Source organism: Alosa alosa, chromosome 21 (genome assembly GCF_017589495.1).
Source record: "Alosa alosa isolate M-15738 ecotype Scorff River chromosome 21, AALO_Geno_1.1, whole genome shotgun sequence".
Classification (NCBI taxonomy): Eukaryota; Metazoa; Chordata; class Actinopteri; order Clupeiformes; family Clupeidae; genus Alosa; species Alosa alosa.
This window is the reverse complement of record NC_063209.1, coordinates 137,683-161,970: the sequence shown is the minus strand read 5'-3', so window position 1 is coordinate 161,970 and position 24,288 is coordinate 137,683. Positions and strand designations below refer to the sequence as shown.

Genomic DNA, 24,288 nt, shown 5'->3' with positions numbered 1-24,288 from the left:
TAAGGTTCAAAAGTACAAAGTCTTGGCTAGGTACATTTATTGTGTGTTTATTTACATGGGTTGAATACCTTTTAAAATAGGATTTTGTGTAGTTGTGTTTACACTTAATTTGAATAAAAACTAATTTCATTACATTCACTTTACTCTCATGTTATTATTGTAGATGTTTTGTAGAATATACAAATAGTGCCACTTTTGCATAGATGGTTTTAGTTAGATGAAATTAGGGGCAGCCGTGGCCTACTGGTTAGCACGTCGGACTTGTAAACGGAGGTTGCCGGTTCGAACCCCGACCAGTAGGCACGGCTGAAGTGCCCTTGAGCAAGGCACTGCTCCCCGAGCGCCGCTGTTGTTGCAGGCAGCTCACTGCGCCGGGATTAGTGTGTGGTTTTTAATATATTTGACTGTCTTGTAAATCTTTTCTTCTATGAAGTGCCGTTCATATATTTTTTCAGAACTTGAGCCCATCATGCAGTCACCAGGCTGGAGTGGCACCCACATTGGTAAAGGTAATGGACCATCATGACTGCTGTAGTGGTTAGACTGCCTAGGAGTGATAGGCAGTAGGGCTGCACGATATATCTAAAATCTATCGTTATCGCGATATCAACGCTTGTGATGGACATACCGCAAAGATTAGGCTACTTAATTTTCGATAAATGTCGATACATTTTCTGTGCCTTGCGCATTCCATACAGTCTATGGTGTATTCACATTCTGAATGTCAACATATTTTACCAAACCGATGCCGTCATGCTGCCCTAGATGCAGGAGCTAAGTCGTGATGGCTGAAGATATTGAGTCGAGCGAGGTAGGCTACAAGGAATTGGTGACTAAAAGGAAAAGCACGTCTGTTATATGGAAATATTTTGGTTTTATGAAGGTGTTACAAACACAACGCCACATGCGTCCTTCTCCATTGTGATAAAATAAACAATTTCTTTCGTTATCGTTATAGGATCAGAAGATACCCAGATAGCAAACATACACTGGGACGGAACTGGGCCACACCTACCACAACGTCCGGCACGGATCTGCATAATGGCTCTGATCCGGCGTCCAAACGCTCATCGGTCCAAAATTGGTCTGGATCCGTTTGACGGATCTGGTACCAATAAGGGCTAAGACTGGCCCAGTTCCGTATGGTAGTCTGTGTTACTGATGTGTTCCAGTTCTGTTTATTATATGCAATACGGACCCGTTTATCAGACATCAGCCGGCTTTATTTGACATGTGAAATGTGATTGGTAACTAGGGCTAATTATCCTGAAAAATCTGTTTGCTACACATTTGCTAACAGGTTCGTTATAGGTTCACCCAGGCTAAAGTTCGTAACGTTTTCCCAACAGCTCAACTGATAAACATAAGCTAGGCTACAAACACAAGGGGGGTAAAAAAACTTTACACATAAGTATCTTATTATTTTTTTTATTCAACAACCTGGCTGTAGAAGTGCAATCCCAGACAAAGTTTAAGTCGTGTTAATTCCACTGTTCCCATCGATATTCAGGCTGTCCTCCTCAGTCATCTCCATGGTCAATCTGAAACAACACAAAATAAACATTAGCCATTTATTCATTTTTGCAAATAGGCTAAGTCACAATTACACTCGTTTTTTATCATCAGTGATCCTGTTAGCGTTATCACTGTTTTTTTTCCAAAATAGTTATTGTGATGGCTGTTTTGCTGAAGTTAAGCTAGTTGTTGTTGCTGGAAAATAATAGTAAAGTTATCAATCGCTCGGTTGCTTGTTGTTGTCTCTGAATAAACCAACAGAGATAAAAAGCAGATAGCCTACTACCTTGAAAAGTTGGGCTGTCCTAGTCCAACCCCAGGCTGGCAAATCATGTCCAAAGATTGATAGTGAGCAAACCAAAAATCCTTGATTAACATTACTGATTGGACTTCTGCATGCGTGGCAAGAATATGGGGTTGTTTCATAGCACTGTTAGATCTGACACAAACAACAATTGACTACTTTTACCACTGCTAGGTAATAATAAAAATGAAACGAACATATGATCAATATTGAGCCAACTATATCTTCTTTTCCAGCCTTACTGTAGAAATGAAGTGGCCATGGGAACATAGTGCACCCCCATGGTTTCTAAATTTGTGCCATTCCAAAATACCTTTTTTTTTTCTTTAGCAGCCAGTTGACAACGAAGTAGGGAAAGGACAGTCAATTTAGCAGAATCAGCACCTTAATTAATATCATTACCACCTGGGTCTGCTGTGAAAAAATGGTCCTTAGGCTCATATCCGTATCACAGGTTTGGGCCAAATCAGTGTTTTGTATTTTAAACGCATCTCCTGACTTCCAGTTGAGTTGCGGAAATTGGACCTGGGACAAATCTGTAAACCGGTGATAAAACAGCATTGCTAGCAGAGCTGAAACCTGTATCAGGAGTAGACCTGGCCCACAGTCAGATACCGTATGTCCGCTACAGGCGGATCTAAAGGCTTTTATGCGGATCCGGCCCAAAGGAAATTGCTATCTGGGTATCTGTCACTGTAAGGCTTGTATTTCATGATTTGCATTTAGCAAAAGCCCCAGACAGCAGCAGAGAGGTCATCAGGATTCGTTATTTGTAAAAGTTGTTTAGCCTTCTTCGTTAGCCTGGACTGTGCGATCGCAGCCCCTTACTTTCACTTTCCGCTGCCCTCGTAGTCGGCATCCCGGTAGCCTAATAACGTGGGATGCGCAGCGTATGAGGTTACAGACTGGGCTACTTAAGATTTTAGATGAGTGACCGCCGCGATATAGCTTTTTGCTAAGCCCAGCGAAGGCTAGCAATGTGGAATATTCCGCTGGTTGGTACACAAGTGTGCAGATTGGCTTTCTATCCGTCTTTTACAAGGATTTTCTTGGAGCAGATCTTCCGCACAACTTCGATAGCCTAGTCAGTAGGTTTGCTGTCCTTGCTGTCCACTTTCATCAGGCTACATAATATTTTATATTGTTTATGTAGAAAATTATACATTTATTTCTGTCATTATACATTAACCCCCAAACCCTACAGGCTAGCAGCAAGTAGAATGGAGAAAAATATTTAAATATCGCAAGTTATATCGTTATCACAGTACTCAATAATGTTTTCGCATATTGCATGTTTTCCTAATATCGTGCAGCCCTAATAGGCAGATGTGACTTTGTGTTTAACAAAGTTTTCTTCAAAATAACATGAATGATATGTTCTAGAGTCTTCATGATATGAGTACAGTGAAGGGCCAGCTGGTGGTTCTGGAATGTCATCTTCGTGGAACACCCCCATTACAAGTCCTTTGGTACAGAGAAGATGAGCAGATTGTGGACTCTGCAGATTTTCGCATCTTAAGAAAGAGTAGGTGACAAAATCACCATGTGACAATCTAAATACTGAAATATTGCAGAACCTGTACATTTACTTTTATGTATATTAATTTTGCCTACCTTCATACTCCTGAACAAATCCAGTTCAACCATTTATGTAATATATAGTATTTTTGGTAACACTTTCTATGAAGATCATTGTTATAATGAGTTATGCAAAAATTCATAACACCATATAATGTGATCATCATGAATCAGAATCAGTTTATTGTCCAGGTTTGCGTAGCCTAAACAAACAAGGAATTTGACTCCGGTTAATCTTTGCTCTCAAAGTACAACATATAAGAATAAAAAATAAAAAAAACATAAAAAGAGTAAAAGAATAAAAACAGAACAAGAATAGAATGAAGGGCAGTAGAATATGTACGAGTATTAGGGCCACACATGAAGAAAAAAAAATATTTTTGCCATGGCGAGATTAAACTCGACATGTTGACTTTAAAGTCGCCATGTCGACATTAAACTCGACATTTCGAGAATAAAGTTGAAATAGCATATCTACTTTAATCTCGGCGTATCGACTTTAAAGTCGACATGCTGACATTAAACTCACTATACAGTTTAAACATAGCCTACACCAGTGGTCTCCAACACGGTGCCTCCAACACGGACGGCTATGAGGCGCCCCCAGCGCACTTTCTAAAAATAGCCAACAGGTCGCCTGCAGATCACGCTCTAAAAACACGCTCCATTGTGAAGTTTTCAATAGATATTTAAGTCTAGACCAGAACCATTTTAATAATGTATTTAGCCATACATCTGTAACATTAAATTGATATTGGTGATACCTTACAAATTGTAGCTGCGTTAAATTTTAGCCTTTGGCTCCAAATCCGTTTCCCATTCAATCTTTAAACAACAACGGAAGCGGAGCGCATACACGCTGCTCGCACGCATAGACAGTAAAGGGGGAAAAAACTTGCTTGTCTGGTGTAGCCAATGGAAGCATATCTTTGCAAAAGTTCTGTGGCCATTCCATGTTCGTCAAATACGGTTCTTGCATGATTGTTCAAGGACTGAAAAACAATTGCTTTAGCTCACAGGCCTTTTCTCCTCCGTAGGCAACTGCCGTATAATAGCGCTGAAAATGTTATAGCATGCATGACTGAGCAGGACTGTGCATTACCCTTTTTTGTCAGATCATGGATCATTTCAGGTGTGCAATAACTTTAAAAGGAGTTTTCATATGTGTGGGTGGTGTGGGCGATTACTATTGAAATGTTAAAACCGAATTGTCCACTGAAATCAGAACCCCTGAATTCATAATGGTGGGTGGGTGTAAATTGGGTACAAATTGTAACCCAAATTATTAATTGCACAAAAAGATAGTTTTTTTGTAAAAAAAAAAAAATAGATTAGATTCCCCATGCAAACTTTGAAATGAACAAACTGAACAAAAATGTTGGTAGTGTTGCATAGGTTATTGATATTAAATTTGAAAATACAGTTGCTTAATATATAAAGACGTATAGGCCTGCACAATATTGATCATTTAAAAGTAAAAATCACATAGGCCTATTATTTAGGAGGACTACCCTCGCAAAAAAGGGGTGAGGGTATGTTTGTTTTAAATGAGTAGCCCTCCATATGATTTTGGGTCTTCAGGTAGCCCTCATTCCCAAAAAGGTTGGAGACCCCTGGCCTACACAGTTTAAGCTATGTAGCCTACACTAACACACAATATGTTACATGAATAATGGGCTTCAAATAGGTGTTGTTTCAGATAGATTGCAGATATTCAGATAGATTGCGTCTTGTCTGTTAACTATGCCTACTCATTGCCGTCATCGTGAAGTGCTGTATCTCGTGGTTATGGAAATATATGCACTATGCCGTTTAGGCTATATAGCTAGAATAATACATGTATCCAATGATGTAATGTTTCTATACAAAATGTTATTTCACTCTGTTTTACGTGGGTAAGGCCACCGCACATCCAAATAACTGCCCTTCATGACCCACAGGCCGTCACTCTCCATAGGTTAACATGGCAAAACTCATTTTTATAAAACTGCTTTTCCATGTCTCACCTGCCATAAATATAGGAGGCTATAAACACAGGTATAGCATAAGCATATATACTATTTTGATCCCGTGAGGGTATATGTGTGCATGTACTTTATTTATGCACTATGTGTGCATATGTGCACATGTAGGTTACTAGCCTAGTACGTGGGGTGGTCGGGAGGACCGCTTCATTCGTCCCTCCATAGACATTCAGCTATAGGCTGTTTTGCATCCATTACAAACAAGCAATGTGAAAGTCTAGGATTGGGGAGAGCGCCTAGTATGCCTAGTCTAGTGCATAAGCCTTTAGATGAAAAACACTCTTTAATAATAGGCCTACAATAAATAAATAAACCGCTAATGACGTTTAGGCTACTTTTGACAATCGCATCGCATCGCTTGTAACTCCGTGATAAGGACCTAACAGGAAAGTATTTGGCTGAGCAACGGAGGTTAATATGTTCTATGTTTTGTCCACATGATATAGGCCTATGTACGACGGAGTATTAGGGCCACACATGAAGAAAAAAATATTTTTTGCCATGATGAGATTAAACTCGACATTTCGAGAATAAAGTTGAAATATCATGTCGACTTTAATCTCGACGCGTCGACATTAAACTCAACATTTTGAGAATAAAGTTAGTTTGGAGAGAGAACGACCGCTCGGGACGATTGAAAGGGAGGACGAATGAAACATTGCAGTTTTCTTCGAGTGCAACAATGATTAGACATAGGCCTACATCATGTGGACAAAACATAGAACATATAAACCTCCGTTGGTCAGCCAAATACTTTCCTGTTATCATGGTGGCGATAAATGCGATGGTCAAAAGTAAACGTCATTAGCGGTTTATTTATTTATTGTAGGCCTATTATTAAAGAGTGTTTTTCATCTAAAGGTTCAACTTCATGCTTATGCACTAGACTAGGTATACTAAGTGCTCTCCCCAATCCCAGACTTTCACATTGCATGTTTGTAATGGATGCAAAACAGCCTATTGCTGAATGTCTATGGAGGGACGGATGAAGCTGTCCTCCCGACCAGGTAACCCCATGTACTCTATGTAAATGCACACATATTCCCTCATGGGATCAAAAGAATATAGGCCTATTATACTTATACATATCTGTGTTTATAGCCTCCTATATGTATTGCAGGTGAGACATGGAAAAGCAGTTTTAGAAAAATGAGTTTTGCATGGTTAACCTATGGAGAGTGACGGCCTGTGGGTCATGAAGGGCAGTTATTTGGATGTGCGGTGGCCTTACCCACGTAAAACAGAGTTAAATAACATTTTGTAGCCTACTATAGAAACATTATATCATTGGAAACATGTATTATTCTAGCTATATAATAGTGCATGGTAGCCTATAACCGCGAGATACAGCACTTCACGATGATGGCAGTGAGTTAACAGAAGACGCAATCTATCTGAATGTCTGCAATCTAGCAATCTATCTGAAATAACACCTATTTGAAGTAGGTCTATTATTCATGTCACATATGTGTTAGTGTAGGCTACATAGATTAAACTGTAGGCTATGTTTAAACTGTATTTCGAGTTTAATGTCGGCATGTCTACTTTAAAGTCGACACGTCTAGATTAAAGTAGATATGATATTTCAACTTTATTCTCGAAATGTCGAGTTTAATCTCGCCATGGCAAAAATATGTTTTCCTTCATGTGTGGCACTAATACTCCATCGTAAATATGGCTATGTATAAGAATAAATGAAGAGCTCTTTTCCAAAACACGATAAATGCCATTTGTTTTTAAATTGAGTTTGTCATGTCATTTTGCTGTGTACTGAACCTATTCACTGCTCCATCAACGTTTCATGCCAAATCGGCATATTTCCCTGTTACAATGTACTGCAAGATACAGTTTCTTTGCAAACCACGATAAGCGCCGAACCTATTTTTAGCCTAAACGTGATACATCCTCTCGACTAATCAGAATTCAGTGAGCGCTCTACGCAATCCAACATGGCGGCACTCTGAACAGAGGTTTGTTTAATTAATTCGGCAACATGAGTGCTTTAAACTATGTAAACAGTTTTGATGGCCTCGATGAGCCAGTGAGACCTACACCTGAAAACGCCGACTAGACCATGAAAATCACAAAAAACAACAAAAAAAGAAGGTTCGTCACTCGGGTGGCGCGTTGATACCAACAGTTTGATGTCAACACAAAGCTGCTGCCAAAGGTTTCTGTCAGGCTGAGCGGCTGTTGCCGGACGATCTAATGAGAAACTTCGAATATTTTTATGAAAAGCCAAATGAGGTTGACCAGGACCAGGCAATACTTCATCTCCTGGACATCACACAAGTGGCAAGAAAGCGTCCGAAAGTCCAGGACGTAAACAGACAAAAAGGCCGGAGCGGATCTGTCAAGTACAGTCTTTTGTGCAACAACCATCCGGAGAAGGTGCCAGTTTGCAAGGCGACCTTCATCAAAGTGTTTGGTGAGTAGGCTACAACTTTTGTTTCAGAATTGGCTAGTTTAATACAGTAAGTTGTACGTTATAAGTTGTAATACGTTGTACCTTATAAGTTGTAATACATTTCAGGCCTAGTGTTGATAGTGCAAAAGTAGCCTACAAAATGTGGCCAGTAAACAATGCAGGGATATGTGCAAAGCTGTGCTTGTTACATGGTACAGTATGTCATTGCTATAGAGCAGGGCTAGGGGAGCTGTGTGTGTGTGTGTGTGTGTGTGTGTGTGTGTGTGTGTGTGTGTGTAACTCCTAATGGCTTTGAGGTTAATAAAAACTGTAGGGCATGATTGACGAGAGAGAGATAGTGAGGCTGTAGGTCATCTTTAAAGAGAGGAGGGAGAGAGAGAAGCTGTAGGTTGTCTGTAAATAGGAGTGAAAGAGGGAGAGAGAGAAACGTGAAATAAATCCCTTTGCTCTCAAAGAGAGAGAGAAGTGTGTGTAAGGTGATATGTTAAGCAAAAGAGGTTTCTAACCCCTGCTAAGGAGAAATAGGGAGGGAGTAATAGCAAGTTAGTTGTGTGTAATCTATTTATTTCATACTGACTCCAATGTATATGATAATCTAAATAATTTACTTTCACAGGCATCAGCAAAGACTGTGTGTCCCGGGTGGCTCCATATTATGCGGAGACTGCTGAGGCTTGCCCAGAGAGAAGGGGTGGTGCACGACACAGTGAGGAGCATGCAAGGAGAAGGCAACTCATTGTGGAGCACATACAGTCTTTCACCTGCAGGGCCAGTCATTATGGCCGGAGAGGTGCACCAGGCCGCAAGTATCTCCCCAGTGACCTGAATGTGCACAAGATGCATGAGCTCTTTGAGGCTCAGAGCCATGCTCAAACCAGCTATTCCCTCTATTATTCAGTGTTTTCCAAGGAATTCAATCTTGGCTTCGGCCATCCAGCTACAGATGCATGCGCTGATTGTGCCAAGTACAATTTCAGGATTACAGACCCAAACCTTACTGACACAGAGAAGAGGATGGAATCGGCATCATTCATCTAGCATCGTCGTAGAGCGCGCGTTTTTTATGTCATGTTAGGCAGGGTTGCTGAAGGTCATGTGACCCTCTGTTTTGATATGATGCAAAACCTGGTCCTTCCAAAAACCGCGATAGGACAGGCCTATTACTCACGGCAGATGTATCTGTATCTGTTTGGGTGTGGTTGTGCACCATGGTGAGAGCAGTTACCAGGCAAAAGATGATGTCCATCTCTATGTGTGGCAGGATAATGAGGGTAGCAAAGATAGCAATATGATTGCTTCTGCGCTGAATGACTGTCTCAACTTCAGGACAAAGTCAGCAGATCCAGGGGGCTTCGGCTGTTCAGCAACTCTTGTTTTGGGCAGAACAAGAACATGAGCATGGTGTCCATGCTGATGGAACTTCGGCAGCTTTTCCCCAACCTTGGCATAGAGCACACCTTTCCAGTACGGGGCCACAGTTATCTCTCTGCAGACCGAGTCTTTGGCAGAATTGAACAGAAGATCAGGAAAATGGACACAATTCTGCTAACACAGGAATACCATGCCATCCTGCAGCAATTCGGCAACGTTCATGTTTATGGCTTAGACTGGGAGGCGTTTGATTACAGGTCAGCTACAAAAGACTGTGTTAAGGCTCAGTGGAGCTTTAAAATCAGTGAAGCACGAATGCTTGACTGAGTACAAACAAGGTGGGTGTAAAGATGACTTACAATGGGGAGTATTGTTTCCATAGTGTGTTAAAGCGGAGCAAGCAGTGGGCTGACCTGAAACCTGAGGTACTTCCAAAGCAGACCTCTTTTAAGGCTGCAAAAAAGAGAGATGTGCTGGCACTATTAGGAGCAATAGGTGTGTCTGATGCTGTGAGGGCTTTTTATGATGATGCACTGTATCAGGTGACTGACAATGCAGGCCTGAGTGATAAAGATCCATACTAGTGGATCTCTCTCTCTCTCAATCACTCCCACACACACACAAACAGGCTCTCTCTCTCACACACACACAAACTCTCTCTCTCTCTCTCTCTCTCTCTCTCTCTCTCTCTCTCTCTCACAGACACACACATGCTCTCTCTCACACACTCACGCTCTTGAAACTTTACTAGAAAATTACTTTGAATGTACAGTATTACTAAATGACTATTGAATATTGTTATCATTACTTTTAATGCTGAAGTGATGAAGATCTCTCTCTCTCGCTCTCTCTCTGTCACTCACTCACTTACTCACTCACACACACACACACACACACGCACACACACGCCACGTTCTTGACACTTTACTAGAAAATTAATTTGAATGTATTACTAAATGACTTGCCTCTTGAATATTGTTATCATTATTATCATTACTTTCAATGCTGAAGTGATGAAGATCATTCTCTCTCTCGCACTCTGTCCTCTCTCACACACACACACACACACAAACATTACTCTCTCTCTCTCAAACACACACACACACACAAACATTACTCTCTCTCACACACACACACACACACAAATGCTCTCTCTCACACACACACTCTTGACACTAGAAAATTACTTTGAATGTACAGTATTACTAAATGAATTGCCTATTGAATATTGTTATCATTATTATCATTACTTTCAATGCTTAAGGTGATGAAGATCTCTCTCTCTCTCTCTCTCTCTCTCTCTCTCTCTCTCTCTCTCTCTGTCCTCTCACACACTCAAAGCACATCTCATCCACACACACACTATGTGATTTTTTAAAATGTAAAACGGACAATGGTTCTACTTGTTATGAGTTCAGACACTTTATTACTGACTGACTTACCTAATGAACATTGTTAACATTATTGAATATTTTCAATAATTGTTTTTTTTCTCATGCATATTTAGTGGACAAATTGGTCCTACTTGTTACAGGTTTGACACTTTACTAAAAATGGCTCTGATGTATTACTAAATAATTTATTGAATATTGTTGTTATTACTATCATTACTTGTTTCAGGTTCGGCACTGAATGACTATTGGCCTAAATGTGTTACTAAATTATTTGAATGTATTTTTAACAATGTTGTATTTAAGGACTGGTATTTGTATGTGTGTTATTTCTAAATTATTTGTTTTATGTGGTCGACACATTCTTTTTATTATTAGGCTTTTATATATTTCATGCATTTGCACTTATTTGATTTATATTCATTTATAGTATGAGTCCCTGGTTATATGTTGTTAAAAAAACGACAAACCATCAAATTTGGTTTTTGGAAAAAATGGATGGATTTATAGTGTTTTGAAAAAAAATGGATGGATTTATAGCGTTTTGAATTTTTTTTTAATTAACTTTGAATTTATCATCAACAATATTATTGTTTGATTTAATAATCATTGTTCAACATGTTCATACTGAGCCAAAAAAACATTTTAACAGGATAAATTGAATATGTGGGTCTAGGTAAAAAAGAATATTTTCCTGGGGGGGGGGGGGTTGACTTGACTTGATCCCTGTCAAGGTTGCCAAGTCGTGGACACCTCAACAGACACTGGCAAGATGCAATATACAGTTGAAAAGAGGGTGGGAATAGTGCAATATCAGTATAGACTGAGGTTTAAGACTAGATATAAATATAGTGCAAGGCAGTTCAGTGCAATGATGATGTATTAATAACAATATTGTAACTGTAAGGTTAAAGTACACATGAGGTAGATGAGCAGAACAGTGTTGATTGACTTTGTTCAGTTTAAGGGTGGGGGCTGTTTCTGAGTGTTCAACAGAGTGACTGCTTGGGGGAAGAAGTTGTCTTTGTGTCAGCTGGTTTTGGCAAACAGTGCCCTGTATCGTCTACCAAAGGGAGTTTGAACAGTTTGTGACCAGGATGTGAGGGGTCTGTAGAGATTTTTGCTGCCCTTTTCCTGACCCTGGACCGGTAGAGGTCCTGGATGGAGGGAAGGTCGGCTCCAATGATCCTCTCTGCAGCCCTAATTGTCCGTTGCAGTCTGTCCCTGTCCCGTTTGGTGGCTGACCCAAACCAGGCAGTGATTGAGGTGCAGATAACAGACTGAATGATGGCTGAGTAGAAAGTGGTCAGCAGCTCCTTAGGCAGATTAAACTTTCTTAGCTGTCTCAGGAAGTATAGACCTCTCCGGAATAAGTCCCGCCTCCTAAACAGCCGTGTCCACCCAACTTCCGGTTGTCAAATGACTATGGGAAATAACATGCCGTTTCGATCAAAAAATCCAGTGGAAACTAGATGGCAGAAGTGTGTAGGCCAATCGGCCCACCATTTTTTTCTACTTCGCTACCTACAGATGTTTGACAGGTATGATATTTCGAAACGCCATGTTATTTCCCATAGACATTCGGCGCCCGGAAGTTGGGTGGACATGGCTGTTTCGGAGCCGGAACTTATTCCGGAGAGATCTTTAACCTCTGCTGGGCCTTTTTCTGGATAGTGTCAATGTGGAGAGACCATTTTAGGTCCTGTGAAATGGTTGATCCCAGGAACCTAAAGGAATCCACTTTGGACACTGTGTTGTTCTGAATCCACTGTCATCTCCACAGTCTTCTTGGGGTTAAGCTCCAGGTGGTTCTGACTGCACCACTAAACCAGCTGTTCTACCTCCTGCCTGTAAGCAGACTCATCACCATCCTGGATCAAACCAATGATGGTGGTGTCATCTGCAAACTTCAGGACACACCCCTGTGGGGCGCCTGTATTGATGGACTGGGTTTTGGATGAGATGCTCCCCAGTCTGACAAGCTGCTGCCTGTCAGTCAGAAAGCTGATGATCCACTGACAGGTAGAGGCAGGCACTGACAACTGGGTGAGCTTCCGATGTAGAAGTTCAGGCATGATGGTGTTGAACGCCGAGCTGAAGTCCACAAACAGGATCCTGGCATACGTCCCTGGGGAGTCGAGGTGGTGCAGGATGAATTGCAGTCCCATATTGATGGCATCATCCGCCGACCTGTTTGCCCTGTAGGCAAGCTGCAGGGCGATCAGCAGGGGTCCTGTTATGTCCTTATGACTAATAAAATTATATAATAATTATAATAATTAATTATTAAATGCATTATGAAGATTGCTATGGAGTCTCATGCTTGTTTGTAAATTATTATAATTATTGGTGTTATGAATGCATGCACAACTCTACAACCGTAGAAAGTGTTACCATATTTTCTTTACTATTATGGTCAAATTAGGGTCATGTGAGATACAGGTCATAAGAAATATAATTTTGCTATTGTGTTTTGTTAATTGTTGCATCATATTTGTTTTTCTGAATTTATGTCTTATTTCTCTTTTCATCTCTGTTAGAAGCTAGTTCAACTTCTGTACCAGGTAAGTGGCCAAATGACAACAGTAATGACTAAAATGGCATGTTGAAGTTTATATACAGAGGGTTCTTCAGATGTTCAAGCTTTTCAGCTGTTCATCAATACAGAGCTTGATTTTGACAGAGAAACGGTAAATAAGCCAACAGACAGGATTTTTTGTCTGTAAGGTGTTTTTTTTTAACATACTGGGTACCCATTTATTGCTAAGGAAATGCCTAATTCATCCAAAACTGACTAAAAGTGTCATGCTCCTTCCTACCCGTAATATAGCAGCATACAAGGTGTTCCAGGAGAGACTCCAATCTACTTATTGTAAGTTAGTGTGGCTTTAGGCCAATTCAATATTAACCAAATTCGTTGAAAACAACTTCGGAAAAATTGCCCCTCCATTTCCAATCAACTACTACAGTAGGTTATTCATCAAACATTTCCACAAAAGAAGCAAACAAGTATGTTAATAATTATAAGGCTATCAAATTAAAATGATAACCATATGGAAGTAGGCAGACAATCTGTTATGTTTTTTTCAAGCAAATACATTTATTAAATAGTATATGAATGGAATAAAGCTCCTTAAAAATTCACACGGACGTCTGATTTAAATGACAGCTAGCTGAACCAATCAGATAGCATAATTACCATTAGAATTAACTAAACCTTGCAGAGAATAAATCCCCATGGTAACTTATGTGCAATCTCTTCGTGAAACCAAGTCAAGGCTAAATTCATTCAGGATAACCAAAATATCCCAGCTTAATCCCTTCTAGGTTTTGTGAAATGATTGTCAGTTTTTTTTTTTTTTCCCGTCATCTACTTCCTGAATTTTTGGTCAACGATACCCGGGACACCGAAACACCGGTGCACATGAAATTTGGTGGGTATGTAGCCCCACTAGACTTTTACGGAAAAATTTCGTTTCGTCCCCGGGGGCCCCCCCCCATGCTGGGCCCCCCGAACCGCAAAAAAAAGCTGTTTTTCCTAAAAAACTACTTGCACCGTGGCACTGAGGATGAAGAATCTTTTATGGTATGTTGGTCTCAAGGGCCCACATCAACCTGGCCCATAATCACTCATTTGTGATTTGCACCCATGATTGGTAAAAAGTGAAAATGCAATATTATTCTGCTTTAATCGCCCCTATCTTCAGTTAAGATGTTCAGAACTGCACCAAATTTTATGTGTATGATTGACCTGGCATTCACTGGGGGTATGACAAGTTTCGTAGAATTTCATCAATGGGGGGGTCTAAAAAAAATTAGGTTATGTGTACATTTAGTGACTGTACACTCATTGGCCTGTAGATGGCGGTGCACACATATACACATGCACACACACACAGGCACCCACATACTATCAGTATTAGAACGGCCGATACATAATTACAAATTCAGTAGGATTAAAAGAAAGCCAAATATTCATCATCATCATCATCATCATCATGGCTGCATTTCCAGTATTGGCGATAAGTAGTCGTTTGTCCACTAGATGGCGCATCGTTGCAGTGAGACGTAATTTTGTTGGAAGTTAAAAGTGGGTTGGAAAAACAATGGACGCTTCCTACAAGGACCGTAGTTTACCGCAGAGAGCGAAGGATAGGACGATGTTCACATGAAATGTAATTCCCATTTCTTCTTGAAGCCGAAATAAATCTGAGGATGTTTATCGGACATGCTTGGTTTTTACTGCAGGTACGCTAATCTTATAATATCAATTAGGGGTTTGCATGGCGTGTCATCAGATCTGGACATCGCCATATTGGAGATACTCGCCTCATTAGAAAGCATTAGGCACTGAAGTAAATCCCTATAATCGTCAAGGAAAATGGTTAATTATTGCCGTGTTTTAGGTTGTACCAATAGGTCAGACTGAGAAAAACATCTGGTGTAGGTATCGACTTCCAAAAGTTATTAAAAAACCAGGGAGAAGGGACAATAATGCCAGAAGTTATCAGAGGAAGGGGGCGCTTGTGGTTGAACTTGGTACTTCGTCTCCCTCACCCAACTCATATGGATCTGCACTGCCAATAATCCGTAATTTTTGTTACTTTTCTTGTGGTCCAAGTCCTGCCCTATATGCCTTCGCATCTTAGACGCATTTTGATGAGCTTTTCTGTTGTTTAGACACGGCTACAATCACGTAAGATATCCAAAGTGCATAATACTCCATTGTACTTCATTCACTGAGTATCGCCAATATGGCCGCGCGTGCTGGGTTACCATAGTTACCGGCCAGAACGAGACGTCGGTGCAAACCCCTAATAAGGACCTAGGTAATGTTACCGTCAGCGTTGGTTGAGTGATGGAGGCCAATTTGATTGATTGCATTTGTAGAAAACTATAAATGCGGTTATACCAAGCAAATTGATAGCAGCACTGTAATTGTATCTTTCGACTGTCATTTGTTGCACGTGCTACAAAAATCATTCTGTGCAATGGAAGATTTACCAACGTTACACCGGTCTGATACAGTTTTGCCTATACATGCATAAGACTGAGACGCCTGTTTATTTGTTTTAAGTGCGTGCAGGGTGTGAGAGGGGAATCGATGTGCTTTGACTCCAGCTTGGTAGTTGTAGTCTGTGAAATTAAAAAGCATGTGTGTGTGAAGTATCCAAACAATGACACCTTCATTTCGTTATGGCTGCTTTAGCAACACACCTTAAGCTACTGTGTAGTGGGTCCCATTTAGAAGTGGCTACTTCATTCGCACTTTCCTTGACTCATGGAGCTGTGTGAATTTTATTACAACTTTTCGCCACGATATGGCAGTTTAAGTCCGCTTGATACTGTAAGGCGTAAGCCATTGGTTTCCAAAGGAGATTTTATGTGTGTCGCCAGCATAGCCTATTGACAATTTATGTTGTAAATAGGCCTACCTTATAAGCCTACCTGTAGCTTAGGGAAGCTAACAGCTTTCTATTAGGATCTACAGTGGGCAGTGCTTCGACTTGGCCAGCTTCACTCGCGGTCAGCACGTGGGATCACGCGGTATCACGCGACTTTAATTTGTATTTTTCCAGTGAGACGCTGCAACAACCCAAACGACCGGTAGATGGCTCAAGTGAGCAGGGTGTCTTGTAAAAAGAAATGGAGCCTGGAAAACCCTACACAGACTTCACTACAGACTTTAGCAGACTGGTTTAGAAATAATGTAATAGCCAGAAATATGCCTGCCCTGCCCTAATAAAGAAATATTTGGTTAACTGCGAGTGAATCCCGTTTGCAGCCGTAGAGACGCAGGACAAATTAAACATTCTGGTTTTCTCCGAGTGCAACGATGATAGACAGACATCATTTGGACAAAATATAGAGCATATTAACCTCCGTTGCTCAGCCAAATGCCTTCCTGTTACGTCCTGTTATCACGGAGTTACAGGCGATAAACAATTTTTGATGGTCACAAGTTTACTTCATTAGGGACTGTTCGTTATTTATTTAAGGGGCTACCGGAGGAGTTTTGGGAGCATTAGTCCAAAAAGACGTGACCAGTGATGTAGTACTCGAGTCCGGTCTCACCACAGTGGGAGGAGAAGGACTCGTAATTTCAGACCGAGTCCTCGAGACCAGCGCATTTTTTTATGTTCATATTTTAAAAAAAATGAAAATGAAATTTCACGGCAGCCACGTCTTTGCCCCTTGCGTTGGCCTTGGTGCCCCCTTCTTTCAATATTCTGCTTTGTGTCCGTTTAATAGCGATTTTTATTTAGCCTATAGCCTGTCAAAATAATCTTAGCATCACAGCGCAAACTAATTCAGTCTTACACAGTGGAGAAAATGACAGAGCATGGCAAGTCCAAACTCACCCATTCTTCTCAGTTGAAATACTCGCAATCATTAAGCCTACTCATTACAGACACATCTACATAAGGTGCTATACCCATCTCCCCTACCCATTCATCTCGGTGGAATACTTCACGAACCCTTAGTTCAACACATGACAAACCATATATCAGAATAAACAGCAGACCTTACCAGAAATAAAGCAGTCCCCTGTACAGTAAGCCGTTCCAGAGTATATTCCGGTTAAATTAAAAATGTAATCTGCAGCAAGGTCTACATTCATGTCTCCAACTTTGGTCTTTAGGTTTCAAAATGTGTTTAAATCGTTCTTCATGATTTTATAACAGGCCAAATACAAAATAAATGTTACAAATATTGCCTAGATATAGGTAAATATTAAAATCAGAGGATATACAGCTGAGTTTGTGAAAGGAGTCTTAATGATCAAAAAATGCTAAGCATGCATCTAGGCTATTTGAGTTTCTTAAAGCTGAGCTGTGCTTAAATTGTTCAATACATGATTCCATAACAGGCCAAATATAAAATAAATATAAATATTAAATATAGCCTAGACATCTAAATATTAGATGATCAGATGATTTACAGTTCTATGTAATATGTCATGTTTCATGTTTTTGTAATGTTTCATACAGTGATGCAGGTCTACTGCTGTGAATAGGCTGAATACAACTTTGATTATTTTTATAGCCCACTACTGTATAGTTAACTTTGGCCTTGGTGCCCTGACATGTGGCCTTTGTGCCCCCCACCAAATATGCCCAACTGAAGGCCAAATGGCCTTGCCCCTAAAATGGTGAAATTCCAAGCCTGGGCCTAACTGTTGATTATTAATTGGGGTGATATTAAATCATGAATATGAAAACTGACATGTTTTTATGGTCTTGGTCTCGACTCTGTCTCGACTCGGACTTGCTTCCTCAAAGACTCGGTCTTGACTCGGACTCGACTGTATTTGAAAACCAACGGACTCGGTCTCGACCCTTCAAAGACTCGGTCTCGGACTCGGCATAGGCGGTCTCGTCCCCATCACTAGACGTGACCCTCCCTCGCCAGCAATACATTTTTCTATGACCCTCCAAAGTCAACTTTTCCCGGGTTTATCACGTACTGTATTTTAACGTTTTCACATATTTGGCCATAAGCCGTTTATCATAGGCTATCACGAAACCAAACTACAAAGGCAAACACTTTAACAGGGGGAATTAATTGGGCATGAATCATGCTGAACGCTATTTCGCTACCTTAGAATAATAAGGTTCTATCTGCGTTTTGAGTAGGTAGGCCTACAACCGGGACGATTGAAACGGGGGACGAATGAAACAGTCCGGTTTTCTCCAAGTGCAATGATGATAGACAGTCATCATTTGGACAAAACATGCAGCATATTAACCTCCGTTGCTCAGCCAAATGCCTTCCTGTTACGTCCTGGTATCACAGAGTTACAAGCGATAAACGATTTTTGATGGTCACAAGTTTACTTCATTAGCGGTTTATTTTTTTGGATTATTAAAGAGTGTTTTTCATTTAAAGATTTGACTTCATGCTTATTCAGTAGAGCATTTAGTGCTCTCCCCAATCCCAGACGTTCACATTGCATGTTTGTTTGTAATGGATGCAACCTTGCAGATAGGCTATCGTTTGACAATGAGTTGTTAACAGAACCAAGACATATAGCCCAGCAGCAATCTAGGGACTGTTCGTTATTTATTGAAGGGGCCACCGGAGGAATTTTGAGTGCTTCAGTTGGAAGTTACATGACCCTCTCTTGCCTGCTAGAAATTGTTCAATGACCCTCCGACAGAATTGTTAAAAAAGACATGTCAGTGACTGCCGTGAGAGAAGCGGGTTCTGTGTTTCGTTCATGTCAGTGACTGACGCGAGAGAAGCGGGGTCTGTGTTGTGTTGCGTTAATTTATTTTCATTGGGCATACCTGCCGTGCCGTCCACAGCTCTTCAGTTCTGACAAAGCCAAAATGACTCCTTTTGAAACAATGAGTGCAGGAAGCGCGTTTGTATGGTTATATTGCTTGACGGGGGGGATCCCAAGCAGCTTTCAGCCATAAGGCTACTTTGAGAACATTTCAATTCACCCGACACTAATATTCAAAATGTTGAAAACTATTTCGGCATAGCCTATAAAGCAGTTTAATTAAATGGAATGTTAGTTGTAAACAAACGAGCTACTTGGTGAGGCTTGGCCTCTGAATCTTCGTGCCTTAGATGGCAGGAAAAATCTTCACGATAGGCCTATTAACTAACCACCCGATTCACGTTGGCTGGGGGGAAGGGGGGCCATCAGACAATTGTGCCCAGTTAATCCGGCCCTGCCCCCAAAAAATCACACCTTCCCACCTCTGACAGTCAAGAAAAGTCAAGAGGACTCCTTACTCACAGACCTATATCACAAACCTGCGGCATTTTGCCATGAAGCAATTTTGCATTGTAGGCATAACTAACATGCAATAATGCCGCCAACAACAACCAAAACTAGGCTAATCATTGTCAACATGTAAATTAAATGTAACATTATTGTGAATCAAATTAAAATGTTCTCTTTTGCAAACGTAGGCATAGTAACAGAATCATTTAATAATGTTACAAAGATACTACATCAATCCATATGTTTCATTAGGCATTTTCATTTTCATTTTCATTCATTTAGGCTAGGCCTTTTTATTCAGGGGCCGTATTCACAAATAATTTTAAGGCTAAAAGTAGCTCCTAACTGGCGAATTAGCAACTCCTAAAAATAATGGGCGTGTCACTCCTAACTTTAGGACTCATTTTTTCACAAAAAGTAATTCACGAAGCATTTTAGACCTAAAAGTAGCACCTAAGTCTGGGACAGCTTAAGTGAGGACTCCTAACTCACTAAGACCTATTCATAAACAGCTTTTTTGTGTCATTTTACGTTCTATGATGTTTTGAAATCGTAGCCTATGCTAACAGGAGCTTCCAATCGCGAGGGAACAATTTTGCATTCATAAAAGGGATGCAATAACGCCACCAACAACAACCAAAACTACTCATTGTTAACATGTAAATGAAATGTAACGTTTCATTGTGAATCAAATTAGTAGTAGCCTACTCCTAGTAGTAAGATAAAAGCCTTTGTGAATAGCCTACGGCCCCAGTTATTCATCATCTTCCGTCCTTGTGTAGCGCACGCATTCTGAGACCTGTCACCTGTCCCTCATCATCGTAAGGGAGGTGTTTGGAATCATGCCCGCGTTACAATCATCAGCCAACGCTTGCCCATTTACCCAAATTAATGGTCGAATATTACTGATGATCATTGTTATTTAAGAACATGCAGTTTGCGTAGGGTAGGCTACCAAAAACATCCTGCTCGTAAAAAAGCATCATAACGCACATTCTGGCGGGTCTGTTATTTACTGTAGGCTGCGCAAACCACATGCCTTTATTTTGGGCAAGCCTGCAATCATTTTCAATGAAGCCGAGATTACATAAGCGAAGCAAAGCGCTCCACAAACAAGACAACATTAGAGGCTTTCTGTTGAAGAATTTTATATAAAGCCTACGCTGACAGTAATCCTCCTGCCCCCTCCTGCCCCTGATCCAGCTGTGGATAGTGTGGAATGTTCAAGTAATAACACAATCCAATGTGTGTCTCAATTGTCCCCCGCTGACCACCTCACACATTTCTCTAGATTTTGCAACGAACTTACATGACACAATGCCATAAAATATGCCAGTTTTAGGACACAGAATAACGTTTGTAATGATACCAGGTAGGCCAGGTATTGTCGAAGGTGCATGGTGAAGTGAAATTCTTACTTTGGAAAACAAACATTTGCCGATATCATCGCCAATCATCAGAATATTGCAACAGATTCTGTGTTCTGGACTGCAGGTAACTTGTTAAGCCAGTGGTTCTCAAACTTTTATTTCATTCCCCACTTTGATCAAGGGGCATGACTGATGATAGTGGAGATAACGTGTTATCCCGAGGCTTTTGCAAGTCAGCATCTTCGACGGTAGTCTATTAAAAATATATGTTTTCGATGTCCCAAACGGAGAGCCATACTTTATTGTTTTTAACGATCTCTATGCTACTCACAAAAATGTAGGCATGGGGACATGATGAAGTAGGCTATCCAACTGTCGTGTGTTAAATTATTGTGATTACGAGCCAGTGGTTTTCAAACATTATATTGACTTCGGACATCTAACTAAATGCAACAGGCTCATATCGTCCTCGCATTAGCAAAATGAGGACCAGTGTTTTGTCAAATTGCAAATAGCTATTAGTTAACTTTTTTTTATGATAGTATGAAGTGCTTTTGTATAGGCTACTATCTTAATCTTGGAATATGGGGAGGGAAGTGGCGCGTCTGCAGTCAGCCAAATATGAATGTAATTCTGCGGCATAAAGCAGATGTATTTGTTTATTGTACAGAAAAATAAAAATGACATGTCAAGCAGTCAATTGACTACATTGCAGTCAAGAAGTAGGGCAAATTAATAAAATAAATACGAAACCAAAACGTGGGTCATAGTTGTCTAAGCCTCTATTATGTAGGCCTGTTAAAAGCGTCGCCGGATAGTATTAAATCGGCAACAACATTGTTTTCTGCAGAAGCCTACCCAAGGCTACAGATTAATTCTGAACAGTTATTTCTCTACTGCCTCAATTATCACACCACTGTTTTGATTTGCGTAGTTGCTTTAACCCCAACACTGACAATAATGTAGACAGCAAATTTCGATTTTCGTTACCACCGTGTAGTCAAGCCTTAAGCCATACCCAAGTAGCCTAAATCGAGGTAATGTTTAATTATGCATGATTTATTTTGTTATTGAATTCGTAGGCTGGGATTACTCTCGGCAACAATTATGTTTAATGGTAGATCCTGCTTTTTCAGAAGGGACGGCAGGCAGAGCGATGTACAGTGGCAGAGCGACGCACAGTGGCTGAAAGTGGTACTAAAGCTTCACGCAGCTTCACGCCGCGTAATGCGCGAATGAAGTGGTCATTTGAAAGCGATGCCCACTGTAGTTTGTTAGTTACAGTTTTGTCATAACTCCCTGATGCATTTTTGCATTTAGAATAGCCAGAGCGTGGATATCGCAATCGGAAAATTAAACAATATCGGGTGCCTATTGACTTGGCTGGGTGAACCCAGCCTGATCTGCCCGCTATTTATTTTTTGATTTCTTAAAAGATTGAGCTTGGTCTGGTGAAAGCCAGACTAGCCATGGACCTCAGTTATACAATGCAAGGGAACATGAATCAGCCTATATTTGCACGAACAATAACGGACAACAGTTCTACTGGTTAAATATAAAACAGCATTTCGTTTCAGACTGCTGTTACTTAATTTGTGCATTGACAATAAAGTATCACATGAACTAAAGATGACAAATCTTATGTAGAAGAAGAAACATTAACAAAAAATCCATCGATCCAAAAAAGAAATTTTTGATAGCTGTTGAAAACGGCATGGAACTGACAGAGATGTTTTTGTTTATAAATAAATAAATTAATAAATAACATTATGCTGATACCTTTTGCTTTTCCCAAATACAATGTAGCCTACAGGTGTAAGTGACCAATCCAGTTGCAATGGATGAACCGTGATGAACTACCCTACTAGTGATTGTTTAGAGATTTTAAAGGTTTTAAAACAATGCTACATCTTCTTTGGCTATTCTACAATCTATTCACCTTTTCAGCAGCAGTAGGCTACTTTCTGTGCAGCCGCACAAACACACTCAGGCATACCAAACAAGCATACACAAAAGTTTCAAGAGTGGGGGATGGAGTAAAAGTGAAGTGTGATCTATTTTCACAGAACGGATGTACAGGACTGAGCGGCGGTCATATTTTTTACCACTATGCGGTACATCTAGTTTATTCTAACGTCTCCCTATGGAACTACCTGTAACTTAATTTGCGGAGGACGAAGAGAAAGCACCTTTTTGATAAATGAGCCAGTAGTGGAGAAATAACTTTTAAGAACTATCTGTATATCAGTAAAACCAAGGAAATGGTAGTGGATTACAGAAGGCAGCAGCAGAACTACAGTTACATCCCACTAATGATCAGCGGGCAACCTGTAGAGAGAGTCACAAGTTTTAAATACCTTGGTGTCCACATTACTGAAGACTTAACATGGACTGTTAACACTCAATATGTTCTGAAGAAGTCCAGACAACGACTCTCCGCCCTTCAGCTAAGGAAATTCAAAGTTTCTACATCCATCATGAAGGCCTTCTACACTTCAGCGGTTGAGTGTTCTAACTGGTAGCATCATCACCTGGTATGGGAACTTCACAGTTCACAGATTGTAGTACTCTGCAGAGAGTAGTGCGCTCAGCTGAACGTACTATAAGAACTCAACTCCCTGCTCTACAAGATATCTATTCTAGAAGAGTACTCCTAAGAGCCTAAGAGAAAAGATTCTGAAGGAATGGATTATTCCTACGGCTGAAATCAAGAAGACGCCTATGTAGTCACAAAGCCAGAACTGAGAGACTCAGGAGAATTTTTTATCCCCAGGCCATCCGAACTCTGAACTCGCACTATACTGACTTTGCACACATTCACTCCTCAGCACTCTCAAACATTTCCCAACTCTGAACTCACACTATACTGACTTTGCACTCATTCACTCCTCAGCACTCATGACCCCCCCCCCCCCCCCCCCCCCACACACACACACACCTACATGACTTTTAGCACTTTTACATCCCTCTCCCTATGCTACAGACCTTTTATTTATTTTCTTATTTCATCACACGTCAAAACACACACACACACACACACACTTACATCATCACTGTCATCACCTCACATACTGTACATACAGCACACTGCTTGCTACAGTAAGCCTCCTCTACATACTTGCTGCACACTGCCCCCCTCCCTACATACACAGCACATTGTCTTCAGGATCTTCTCCAACACACATCCTCTACATACTTACAGCACACTGCCCCCACCTACCCACACACACACACTACACACACACAGTCACTGCTCCACTCCCCTCCCGCCCACACACACATCTTCACTGTCATCACTCACAGACATCATACATACAGTATACTTGCAATATTAAGTCCCTTCACCATACTTGCAGTACACTGCCCCCCCCCCTCTCCCCTACATACACAGCACATTATTTCATCAGGAAGCTTCTCCAACACACATTGCACACTGCCCTCTCCCCACATACACAGCACACTATCCCATCTCCGTTGTCATCCCCCCAACACACACCAAGACCCCTGGCAGTTGGGTTAGCCCCTTGAGCCGTGGATCTGCCCAAGGTTTCTTCCTTGGTAAGGGAG

At 40.8% G+C, this 24,288-nt stretch overlaps 2 protein-coding genes across 2 annotated transcripts in view; both read left to right on the top strand.

The window, feature by feature from the left end:
* Positions 1-24,288, top strand: part of LOC125286791 (palladin-like) — an 84,875-nt gene that overhangs the window by 30,494 nt on the left and 30,093 nt on the right. The window contains exons 4-6 of the mRNA XM_048232068.1: positions 456-509; positions 3,203-3,344; positions 13,152-13,175. Coding sequence (XP_048088025.1) covers positions 456-509; positions 3,203-3,344; positions 13,152-13,175 — 220 coding nt within the window. The remainder of the gene's footprint in view (positions 1-455; positions 510-3,202; positions 3,345-13,151; positions 13,176-24,288) is intronic.
* LOC125286039 lies at positions 7,365-10,967 on the top strand. The gene is made up of 2 exons (XM_048230705.1): positions 7,365-7,849; positions 8,466-10,967. The coding sequence occupies exons 1-2, from the start codon at positions 7,630-7,632 to the stop codon at positions 8,885-8,887; spliced, it is 642 nt and encodes a 213-aa protein (XP_048086662.1). The 5' UTR covers positions 7,365-7,629; the 3' UTR covers positions 8,888-10,967.